Genomic DNA, 13,093 nt, shown 5'->3' on the forward strand with positions numbered 1-13,093 from the left:
AATTGAAAATACACAATCTCTGTAACATCAATTCAATCTGGTAACTGTCAGTTCAATATCAATAACAATATATTATTTCTATGTAATAATATGCTGTTCTTTATATGGAAACTACATCCTGCATTTGGATGGGGATAGACTCAATTATCTAATAAGCCTTTTCAATCTGTCTAGTCTTCAGATCTGTCAATCTGGATTTATAGGTGCTTCCCTCTGGCCATTGACTGGCAGGGAAAAGCAGCAGCATCTGAAGACCTTTTCTCCTACTGTACTACTTCTTAAGCCTCTGATGCCACACTCTCCAGTCAAGTGCTTCCTTAGCTATCTGACACATTAACTTCTCATGCAACTAGAACAATAAAACAGCTATTGTATAAAATAATGAAGTTGTAGAATAATTTAGAAACAGTGGGTTTTTTTATATGATTACATAAAATCAATGTTTGGTAGGATTCCAAATGATGAGATCTGATGAGCAAAACTCATTCTTTTACAGGAAGGAAAAGTCAATTTTCTGCCTTTCAGATCCTCTGATGTACATAAAAATCTTTAAACAGCAGTACGCGTATGAACCTAAAGACAGGAGTTAGTGATATTTCTCGACTGACTACCTAAGATAATTGTGGGATCTGACAGGGCCACTACATGAAGCCTATAATGTTTGGAAAGGCATGAAATGGTCTTCAGAACTAACCTACTAATAGTTCTCCTCTTTTTTTGCTCAAAAGGTAGCTTGGACAAATGGGCTTTAATTACTAATCTCAAAAATTTTCCTTCCCAGGAAATGTAATGTAGGAAAATGCACCTGGTAAATCAGTGAGTTATGAAATATATGGAAACTCTTTTCCCTGTTTTGCTTTCCTAACCTAACCTGGCCAGCCAAGATAATAGTATCTGGTTCCCAGTGGATATTAATCTTTTTTTAAATAAAGATTAAAAGACTAAAATACATGCTACATGGAAAATTCTCCATAAAAATACAATTACTAGTATATTATGCAATAAAAAGATAATGATAAATAAAAATTCAAATAGTCATATTTCTTCATAATCAAATTGTGAGTTACAATAATATTTAAGAACTAAACATATTACATGTGACCTAGACTAGTGTATTTCTTAAAGGCTTACAAATTAGAAAATTTATATTATTTTCCAGTTACAACACCCAAGATTATAAGAACCTGCAAAATACTATACTCACCATCATTTAAAATATTACAAGTGCAATAGTTGCCATTAAAAAGTTAGCATTTGAGTGGTATATGAGATCATCTGTTTTCCTCTTTTATTTAGCAAAGGAGGTATAACTGATAACCAGAACTGGTTGAAACGTTTCTGATGGAACAGTTTTTCATGAGAGAATACTGATTTGATGAAATAGAAGTGTTCTGTCAAAATTTATAGCAGGAAACTGAAATAAAACATTTAATTTCATTAAGGTTGAAATCAATTATTAATTTTGATTTTATAATTGCAATGTTCAAGGTTTATAATATTACATAATATACAAGCCAACTTGTATATTATATTTGAAATTATAATATAACAAAAGTAAAAATGATAAAATCAAAATTAATGTTGAAAAAATAATCCAAAAGTTCAACTTTTCATTCCAATTCAGAATGAAACCAAATTTCAAAATCTCAGAATTTCCTGTGGAATGAGAATTCCAGTTTTCAACTGGCTCTACTGATATCTGTGGGCAAATGTTTCTTTTTAATGGCTTATTTTGTATATCAAAAACTTTAATGCCACAGGAAACAGTGTAAAAGTGAATATTTTTGAATAGTTCTTCATTGTTTTAAGACTGAAGACAAAATCATATACCTTCTCAAAGTGAAAGTCCAGAAACTATTTCCCAGGAATATTCTTTCTGATCCTTTTAAACTTCAGAGTTTAAAACAAAGAGATAATAGAAGTGTTGCTGTGTCCATTTTTTCTTAATAGCAAGATATCCCTTGTAAGTCAATCCAAATCACTACATTGTATAGACATTTTTGAAAAAAGGCATTTTTGCATTCTAAAAAAGTGAAACTAAAACATGCTGTGACAAATAAAGTGTGGGGATAGCTTCCTTCGATGGATACCCAGCCAGCCAGTTAACTGTAAAATCCCTGTTGGTAGCTGTTCTTTACTCGCTTTATTTTTAAAGGGTTAAAAATCCCCCCAGGTAAAGAAAAAGAGCTAGTGAACAGGAGTGGCTAACAGGGGAGTTTGGCGAGGGACTTCTCCAGGTGAAGGAGGAGCGATTGCGGGAGGCTTGGGGTAAGTTTGCGTAACTGAAATATACCATGTGGTCTGTTGTTTTGGGGACCGTGTGCTGACCGTGTGTGCGCTGAGCCTAGTGGCCTGCTACGTGAGGCTGAGAGCTAGGAGCTTCTTGACGAAGCATCCAATCAACCCTTAACCGGGGGCAGGGCTACTCAGGCAGAGCAGGGCTTTAAAAAGTCTGCTCCTAAGCGACCAGAGGAACTAGCGAAGAAGAGCGGCTAACAGGGGAGTTTGGCGAGGGAGTTTACAGGGGGAGTGTGAGCAGGGGAAGTTTGCACTTAAAGGTCAAAACACCACTTGATAAAAACAAAGCACCAACAAGGGAACAAGCTTCGGGAGTAAAAAGAGAATGCAGGCAGAAGTCCAGTAACAGACTGGGAGCTACCCAGTTTATTGTACCCAATGAAGCATGCATGATTACCCGCCCTATGGGGTGGTGGCGTATGTATGCATTCGGTGCAAAGAGCTCCTGGCCCTCAGAGATAGTGTACAACTTTGGAGGCCAAGGTGGCTGAACTGGAGGAGCTAAAGGAGACAGAGAGATACATAGATGAGACTTTCCGGGACACAGTAGAATGGTCCCACCCCCTGTCTCACAGCCTCTGTGCTGTTGAGGAGGATGAAAGCCTCAGGGAAGGAGAACATCCAACTGGAGCAGAGGGAAACGATCCCATAGTTGGAACCCTCCTCCCAAATGATGTTGTGGTATCCTCTCACACTGAGGATACTTCTCCAGGGGAGGGAACTCCAGTTATTAGGAAGAGACAGGTATTAGTCATGGGCGATTTGATCATTAGAATCATAGATAGCTGGGTTTGTGATGATCGGGAGAACCGCATGGTGACTTGCCCGCCTGGTGCGAAGGTTGTGGATCTCTTGAGACATCTAGATAGACTTATGTGTAGTGCTGGGGAGGAGCCTGTGGTCGTGGTATATGGATGTACCAATGACATGGGGAAGGATAAGAGAGCAGTCCTGGAGGCCAAATTTAGGCTGCTAAGTAAGAGATTGAAGTCCAGGACCTCCATGGTAGCATTCTCTGAAATGCTTCCAGTTCCACGTGCAGGGCCAGTTAGATAGGCAGAACTGCAGGGTTTCAATGCGTGGATGAGAAGATGGTGTAGGGAGGAGGGGTTTAGATTTATTAGGAACTGGGGAAGCTTTTGGGAGATGGGGAGCCTATACAGGAAGGATGGGCTCCGCCTAAATCAAAACAGAACCCCGATTGCTGCCTCTTAAAATTAAAAAGGTCATAGAACAGTTTTTAAACTAAGGGCTGGAGGAAAGCCGACAGGGGCGGAGGAGCATGTGGGTCGGACATCCCTTAGGGGAGGATCTATAAATGGAGATTCCCTATGTCCAAATAAGGAGGAGAGGATGGAAAGTGATAAAATACAGGGAGGATTTGAAGAGAAACAGTCAAATGAAAAAAAGTCCCGTTCAATTACGTCATGCAATAGGGGACAGCCAAAAAATGACAAGTTTTTAAAATCTTATATACCAATGCTAGAAGTCTAAATAGTAAGATGGGTGAACTAGAGTGCCTAATATTAAATGAGGATATTGATATAATAGGCATCACAGAAACCTGGTGGAATGAGGATAATCAATGGAACACAGTAATACCGGGGTACAAAATATATCGGAAGGACAGAACAGGTCAGAGGGGGAGTGGAACTATATGTGAAAGAAAGCGTAGAATCAAATGAAGTAAAAATCTTAAATGAACTAAATTGTACGATTGATAGTAATTCCATGCTTAAAAAATAAGAATATAGCAGTAGGGCTATATTACAGACCACCTGACCAGGATGGCGTTAGTGACTCTGAAATGCTCAGGGAGATTAGAGAGGCTATTAAAATAAAAGACTCAATAATAATAATAATAATCAGGGATTTCAACTATCCCCATATTGACTGGGTACATATCACCTCAGGAAGGGATGCTGAGGTAAAGTTTCTTGATACCTTAAATGGCTGCTTCTTGGAGCAGCTAGTCCTGGAACCCACAAGAGGAGAGGCAATTCTTGATTTAGTCCTAAGTGGAGCACAGGATCAGGTCCAAGAGGTGAATATAGCTGGACTGCTTGGTAATAGTGACCACAATATAATTAAATTTAACATCCCTGTGGTGGGGAAAACTGCACAGCGGCCCAACACTGTAGCATTTAATTTCAGAAAGGGGAACTACACAAAAATGAGGTTAGATTTAGATTAAAAGGTATAGTACCAAAAGTAAAATCCCTGCAAGCTGCGTGGAAACTTTTTAAAGACACCATAATAAAGGTTCAACTTAAATGTATACCCCAATTTAAAAAACATAGTAAGAGAACCAGAAAAGAGCCACCATGGTTAAACAAAAAAGTAAAAGTGAGAGGCAAAAAGGCATCCTTTAAAAAGTGGAAGGTAAATCCTAATGAGGAAAATAGAAATGAGCATAAACTCTGGCAAATGAAGTGTAAAAATATAATTAGAAAGACCAAAAAAGAATTTGAAGAACAGTTAGCCAAAGACTCCAAAAGTAATAGCAAAATTTTTTAAAAATATATCAGAAGCGGAAAGCCTGCTGAACAACCAGTGGGGCCATTGGATGACCGAGATGCTAAAGGAGCACTCAAAGACAATAAGGCCATTGTGGAGAAACTAAATGAATTCTTTGCATCAGTTTTCACTGTTGAGGCTATGAGGGAGCTTCCCAAACCTAAGCCATTCTTTTTGGGTGACAGGTCTGAGGTACTGTCCCAAATTGAAGTGTCATTAGAGGAGGTTTTGGAACAAATTGATAAACAAAACAGCAATAAGTCTCCAGGACCTGAAGGTATTGACCCAAGAGTTCTGAAGGAACTTAAATGTGAAATTGCAGGACTACTAACTGTCATCTGTAACCTGTCATTTAAATCAGCTTCTGTACCAAATGACTGGAGGATAGCTAATGTGACGCCAATTTTTAAAAGGGCTCCAGAGGTGACCCTGGCAACTACAGGCCAGTAAGCCTCACTTTAGTACTGGGCAAATTGGTTGCAGCTATCGTACAGAACAAAATTGTCAGGCACATAGATGAACATAATTTGTTGGGAAATAGTCAACATGGTTTTTGTAAAGGGAAATCATGCCTCACCAATCTGCTAGAATCCTTTGAGGAGGTCAACAAGCATGCAGACAAAGCCTTTGACAAGGTCCCTCACCAAAGGCTCTTAAGCAAAATAAGCAGTCCTAGGATAAGACAGAAGGTTCTCTCATGGATTGGTAACTGGTTAAAAGATAGCAAACAAAGGGTAGGAATAAATGGTCAGTTTTCAGAATGAAGAGCGGTAAACAGTGGTGTCCCCCAGGGATCTGTACTGGGCCCAGTCCTATTTAACATATTCATAAACGTTCTGGAAAAAGGGGTAAACAGTGAGGTGGCAAAATCTGCAGATGATACAAAACTACTCAAGACAGTTAAGTCCCAGGAAGACTGCGAAGAGCGACAAAAGGATCTCACAAAACTGAGTGACTGGGAAACAAAATGGCAGATGAAATTAATGTTGATAAATGCAAAGTAACGCACATTGGAAAACAATGATGGGGTCTAAATTAGCCGTTACCACTCAAGAAAGAGATCTTGGAGTCATTGTGAATAGTTCTCTGAAATTATCCACTCAATGTGCAGCAGCAGTCAACAAAAAGAACAGAATTAGATAATACGACAGAAAATATCATATTGCCTCTATATAAATCCATGGTACGCCTACACCTTGAATACTGGCTGCAGATGTGGTCGCCCCATCTCAAAAAAGATATATTGGAATTGGAAAAGGTTCAGAAAAGGACAACAAAAATGATTAGGGGTATAGAATAGTTTCCGTATGAGGAGAGATTAATAAGACTGGGACTTTTCAGCTTGGAAAAGAGGCAACTAAGGGTGGATATGATAGAGGTCTATAAAATCATGAGTGGTATAGAGAAAGTAAATAAGGAAGTGTTATTTACTCCTTCTCATAATACAAGAACAAGGGGCCACCAAATGAAATTAACAGGTAGCAGGTTTAAAACAAACACAAGAAAGTATTTTTTCATGCAACACACTGTCAACCTCTGGAACTCCTTGCCAGAGGGTGTTGTGAAGGCCACTACTATAACAGGGTTCAAAAGGGAGCTAGATAGATTCATGGAAGATAGGTCCATCAATGGCTATTAGCCAGGATGGGCAGGAATGGTGTCCCTAGCCTCTGTTTGCCAGAAGCTGGGATTGGGTGACAGGGAATGGATCACTAGATGATAACCTACCTGTCTGTTCATTCCCTTTGGGGCACCTTCCATTGGCCACTGTCAGAGGACAGGATACTGGGCTTGATGGACCTTTGGTCTGACCCAATATGGCCATTCTTATGTAAGAAAAAGTGGGCACCTGACCAAAAGAGCCAATGGGAAGGCTAGAACTTTTTAAAATGGGGAAAGAAACTTTCCCTGTGTCTGTTCTCTCTGGGCTGGAGGGACAGAGCGGCAATGCTGTAAGCAGTTTAAGCCAGGTGTGATCATAAATCATCAGATCATACCTAGAACTACTTCTCTGAACTCCAAATGTGTAAGTAGATCAGAATGTTTAACTAGACGGGATCAGGTTTATTTTCTTTATTTTGGCTTGTGGATCTCCTCTGTGCTAACCCCAGATGCTTTTGTTTGCTTGTAACCTTTAAGCTGAACCCCCAAGAAAGCTGTTTTGGGTGCTTCCATTTTGTCATTGTTTCTTTTAAGATCTAGCAAAAAGCCTAAGTGCCAGATGTATTTTTTCCCTTTTTGTTTTTAATAAAATTTACCTTTTTTAAGAACAGGATTGGATTTTTGGTGTCCTAAGAGGTTTGTGCATGTTGTTTGTTTAGCTGATAGGAAATTAGCTGTGACTTTCTCAGCTCTTCCCAGGAGTGTGGGGTGTGAAAGGGCTTGAGGGTACGGGGAGGAATTCCCAAGTGCTCCTTCCTGGGTTCAAAGGTTTGGGTTTTTTTTGCATTTGGGTGGTGGCAGCATTTACCAAGCCAAGGTCAGAGAAAAGCTGTAACCTTGGGAGTTTAATAGAAGCCTAGAGTGGCAAGTATTAATTTTTAAAATCCTTGCGGGCCCCCACTTCTGCACTCGGAGTGACAGAGTGGGGATTCAGCCTTGACACATGCCATCACACAGAGATGTACACAGAATAAGGGCCAGATTCTAATACCCAACAGGAGTACTTGGAGAGTAAACTACTACTCATCATGAGGGTTTCAGAATCTGGACCTAAGCTACTTTGCAGCAGCACCAGCAGCAGTTCTCTAAATATTATCTATTATTTGTATAGTGGTGGCACCTAGGAACCCCAGCCATGGACCAGAACTTCAGGGTGCTAAATGCAAAAATGATGGTCCCTGTCACAAAGGGCATATTGCCTTCACAACCCCTGGAATTGCTCCACATTGACCTGGAACCATTAAAAGTATTTTATCTAGTTGAGGGTCACATGCTTCATTGGCACCGAGACTTTCTATAAAAAAGCCACATTGATCTTGCCATCTTCAAATCCTTGCCCATCTGTTCAGTACATGGAAATTCCAATTGGAAGTGGAGATGGAAGGAGAGGGACTATGTTCTGCGACAGAATTGTGACCAAGTTTAAAAGGACTCTGGGGCTACCAGTTTCCCATCTGGTGCACTGCTGATCTGGGTAGAATGGTAAAAAGGAAAGGAGAAGCTGATATAGAGGACACCATCACAGAGGATGGGTGTGTCCTCCTTCCTCCCAGAGAGATGAAATTGGACATGAGTGGTTATTACCCAGCTGTTTGACTTGATTTGTTATGATTTTGAGTTTTGTTTTTGGAAATAAAAGCAAGCCCTGAAAAATTGGATCTTTTCTCCAATCGTCCTAAGAGGCTGGAATTTTTGTTTCCTTCTCAACTGACACGTGTGCACGCTGGTTTGCAGCAATATGTTTGGAAAACTCCAGATACTGGCTAAGCAACCCACTGGGGATCCCTACATCATTACATCCACAGGTTGGATGGTTTGCAGTGATTGAGGTAAATAGTATTTAACAGTTGCTGCATTCAATGCTCTGTGAGTGAAATCTAGCACAAGACTTTAGCACCAAAATCATTTCTTTGTGCTCACCCAATCTGTTCATTTTATTCATCAGCTGTCTCTCATTTTACACTTAGATTGTAAACTTTTCAGGGCAGTGCTCATCTTTTTGTACAATCTCTAGCACAATGGAATCTTGATCTCTAACTGCGGGTTCTAAGCATTACATATCTACAAATAAAAAATAGGGCAAATTTGCTATATTTTCCCAGTGCTGCCATTCACACTTGGGGGTGAAGTTCACCCTGAATGAATCTAGAGTCCTGCAAGGGAAAAATTGTATGTGACCACTGAATTAAAACATGCCTTATAATGTATATGTACAGAGGGACAACTAGCATGCGTAACTTTAACTTTGATATTTCAGTACTTTTGAGTGCTTCACTTTGCAACATTAACATTCTTCTAATACATTTTTGTATTTGAACATAAATTATTTCTGCCTGCAAGCATAGCAGTTGTGGAGACCCTGTTTAGAAATATGCATATAACTTCCACATAGATACTCAAGACAATCCTCTGAGCGTCTCTCAAAAATTCTTACAATAAAAATGTAATTTTTTATTGACAAAAACTAGCCATAAACAATTCAAACACCAAATGAATCATTTATTATGATGGATTAAATGGGATTCACTGGGAAAAAGATGGCAGAATTTGATTTTAATATGTTACAGAACAACAAGATGTAAGAATCCAATTTTAAATTATTGTTCTATGACCACACCTAGTAATAAGATACTTAAACATAAAGGACTTGATGCAAAGCCAATGGGAATCTTTCCACTGGCTTCAGCAGGCCTTGGATCAAACCACTAAACCAGTTTTAACCTACGTTAGGATAGGATAGATGTAACATACCAATCCTGAGCCTAAATTCAGGCGACCAAGGCTCAATTCCACAGAAAGTTTGACCTAAGTTATGTGGCAAGGAGCCTGCATTCTATGACGCTCCAGTCCAGCAGACTGGAGATTTTTCAGCTACTTCAGATAAATAAAACAATTGAGGTTTTTATTGAACTAAATATGAAAATGAGTATAACAGCAACAGCAGCTCCCCTGTTATTAAATTTAATATAAAATCTAATTTATTTGATGGTCTGTCTACATTTTTAGGGAGGAGTTTTCAAAAGTGCACAGAATTGGTCTAATGCTGCTCCCACTGATGTTGATGGGAGTTTTAACATTGTCTTCAGTGGGGACAGAATTAAGACAATACTGAATGCTTTTAAAAGTCCCACCCTAATTTGATGCAGATTTTTGAAAGTGCATAACTGAACTTTAGAAGTTGTCAAGGGGAAACTGGGTAGAGAATAGTTGGGACTTTGAGCATCTGGAAACATGTGAGTTTATGATACAAGCATATTAGTTGGATGTAATAATAATCATCAGCTGTGAGATACTTAACAAGAGCTAGGTCATAGAAGATTAGCATTGGAAGAGACCTCAGGAGGTCATCTAGTCCAACCCCCTGCTCAAAGCAAGACCAACCCCAACTAAATCATCGCAGCCAGGGCTTTGTCAAGCAGCGCCTTAAAAACCTCTAAGGATGGAGACTCCACTACTTCCCTAGGTAACCCATTCCAGTGCTTCACCACCCTCCTAATGAAATAGTTTTTCCTAATATCCAACCTAGACCTCACCCACTGCAACTTGAGACCATTGCTCCTTGTTTGGTCATCTGCCACCACTGAGAACAGCAGAGCTCCATCCTATTTGGAACCCCCCTCCAGATAGCTGAAGGCTGATATCAACCCCCCACCCCACTCTTCTCTTCTGCAGACTAAATAAGCCCAGTTCCCTCAGCCTCTTCTCATCAGTCATGTACCTCAGCCCCCTAATCATTTTCGTTGCCCTCTCCTGGGCTCTCTCCAATTTGTCCACATCCTTTTTGTAGTTGGGGGCCCAAAACTGGACGCAATACTCCAGATGTGGCCTCACCAGTGTTGAATAGAGGGGAATAATCACTTTCCTCCATCTGCTGGCAGTGCTCCTACTAATGCAGCCCAATATGCCGTTAGCCTTCTTGGCAACAAGGGCACACTGTTGACTCATATCCAGCTTCTCGTCCACCATAATCCCCAGATAGCAGACACTGATACTGGCATAATTAGATCTTTGTTTGTATACTGTATCCCACTCTCCCTAGCTTTGTCTGTCTCCTGTCTTTTAGGACATAAAACTCTTCAGGGCAAGGACTTTCTCTTCATTTGTGCTGAACAAGAACCTTTGTGTTGTACCAGAATATAAATTAAAATAATTATTCAAAGTTGACCTCCCATTGAGATGTATGGCATAATTCACACATCTCAGAGCTTCTGTTTCAGATTGTCAGTGGTTTCTGGCACACACAATATTGACTTATACTTGGTATACGTTTGGAAGGTTTTCTTTGCTGGACCCAATTGTAATCTGTAGCCAAGGATAAAAGATATCGGGTATATTTAGGATATGGAGGTGAAATATAAGTATTAATTAATGTTGTAATTAGGCCTGTACGATATTTAGCATTGCCAAATTAGGCCATAGGACAAGTTACCATAAGTACATTAATCATAAACCTGCTGAGCTTGTGTCTATGTTTGTGATACGATGATGTTTCGGAAATAATTGCTGAGTTTGAACAATAATGTTATGAGAGATCAGCAGATATCACAAGATGACCGTTGATAGCTGGGGTGAAATGTTAGAGACTTCCCTAAGGTAGCCACCTGTTAGCATGGTGACAAGGTGACATAAATGTTAATGAATACAAGGGGAACTAATGAGTTATCCTGTGAAAAACGGGAAACCCAAAAAGTAGTGGGATGTGGCAATTCAAATAAGGAAAAGGGGCTAAAACTTTCATAAATATGTACAACCCCAGTGGGCGTCAACGTAACATGTTATGACAGCTGTATCCCACCCTGTGTGCCTTTGTTGAGGAGAGATGCCAGGATGACAATTGAGAGGTTTTTCTATAAGGCCTTGGTGAGAGTAATACAAATATTATACTGTCTGTACTGGTGTCTCTCTCCTTTACCAGATTGCAGTATGTGTATTGTTTGGTTGGTTAGTAAAAGTAATTATTACAGAAAAAGCACTATGTAGTCTCATGCACCGTGAGGTCCGCCCTTCTATTGGTAACCTTTCCACTGCAGTCAATCTTGGGGGCTGAATTCTCACAGATTAAAGTAGGTGTAAACCCTCACCTTGGGGTGAGTAATTGGTTAACATAACATAACCATAGGCGCACAGTCTGAGACAACATTAGCTAGTGAGAAGTTGAACAAACAGCATGTGACAAAAGGAGGTAACCTTAAAGCAAGGGAACATCTTTATTTATAAAGAAATTCTTCCTCTGTTCATATATCTTGTTTTCAGTTGAATGAGAACCTTCAAACTACAACTGGCATGTTAATGGGGTGCAAAATTCTGTCTCTAATGATGAACTGTTCTATTTGTAGATTTGCTGATCTAAAAATTTAAATTATGACAACTTCACAAACCCACAGATATTTTAGCATGAAATAATAGATTATGGTATAATATTGTGCAGAGTAATTAGATATAAACCAACAGAATGTGACTGTGTGAAAATGGAAATACATTTTGATGTAATGATATAAACTGTTACTTACCTTGTTCCTCATTGACAAGGCCCATATTTGCATGCGCTTCAGCCTCTTTTTTCCCACCATCTATTTTGATCAGCTGAGCAGTGCTTAAGCATTGTTCATAAAAGTAATTCCTTAACCATTTGTCCTCAGGGTTGTTGAAGCAGTAGGCCAAATTAAGTTGGTTATTGTACACCTCCTCATAGTACTCTTAAAATGTAAAAAAAATGACAACTCAGTCACAACAATGGAACATTATTAACTTTCAAGATGAAGGCCTCTTTGGTAAAATTAGATTTCTTTTCATATAGTAGTAGTGAACGCATAATAAACATATCAGTTAAAGGGATGTTTACTGTGCCCCATTCATCTACATACAGTTACACTCTCTTAAATAAATACTTGATTAAACAAATATAAACTAAGAAAAAGGGATAAACTTCCAAGTAAAAGCACCACTGAAAAATGAATTGTGGCAGGAATATGAACATGAATAACAGACCAAAATATATTTCATCAAAATATGTGAAAAAGTACCTGTAACAGAAATGGACTTACTAGAAAGCATACTCCTGTGTCAGCACAACACAATGCTATGTGAATGTCAGAGCTTAGAGCAGCACAATCCCACTAAAGAAGGGAGTGCTTTATATGACTCTTAAACAATCTCCACTGATTGAGACTGCAAAAGCATTGACAGGATTCAGAATGGGCATGAGTCTGAAACAGAATCACTGTCTGTATCTAAGGGTATGTATACATTGCAATTAGACACCTGTGGCTGGCCCACGCCAGCTGACTTGGGCTAAGGGGCTGTTTAAGTGCAGTGTAGACATTATGAGGACATCCCACCTTGGAAGGTCCTAGAGCTCAGGCTTCAGCCCGAGCCTGGATATCTATACTGCAATTAAACAGCCCTGAAGACCGAGCCCTATGAGCCTGAGTCAGCTGGCACAGACCAGCTGCGGGTTTTTAATTGCAGTGTAGACATACCCTTAGTGGTTGTAGTGAAGGAGGTAAAGGGAAAACAAGGAAACCAATAATATCTGAAAAAAAAATCCTATATTAAACATATTTATCTAACTAATCTTGACTATTTTCATATCCATTTTACGCATTACAAGTAAAAA

General features: G+C 39.4%; 1 protein-coding gene across 1 annotated transcript in view; it reads right to left on the reverse strand.

Moving 5' to 3' along the window:
* The window catches only part of TTC29 (tetratricopeptide repeat domain 29), a 359,710-nt gene that overhangs the window by 119,045 nt on the left and 227,572 nt on the right, over positions 1-13,093 (reverse strand). Inside the window, exon 5 of the mRNA XM_073341296.2 lies at positions 11,988-12,173. Within this exon, the coding sequence (XP_073197397.1) occupies positions 11,988-12,173 (186 nt within the window). The remainder of the gene's footprint in view (positions 1-11,987; positions 12,174-13,093) is intronic.

This window comes from Lepidochelys kempii, chromosome 4, assembly GCF_965140285.1.
Source record: "Lepidochelys kempii isolate rLepKem1 chromosome 4, rLepKem1.hap1, whole genome shotgun sequence".
Taxonomy (NCBI): Eukaryota; Metazoa; Chordata; order Testudines; family Cheloniidae; genus Lepidochelys; species Lepidochelys kempii.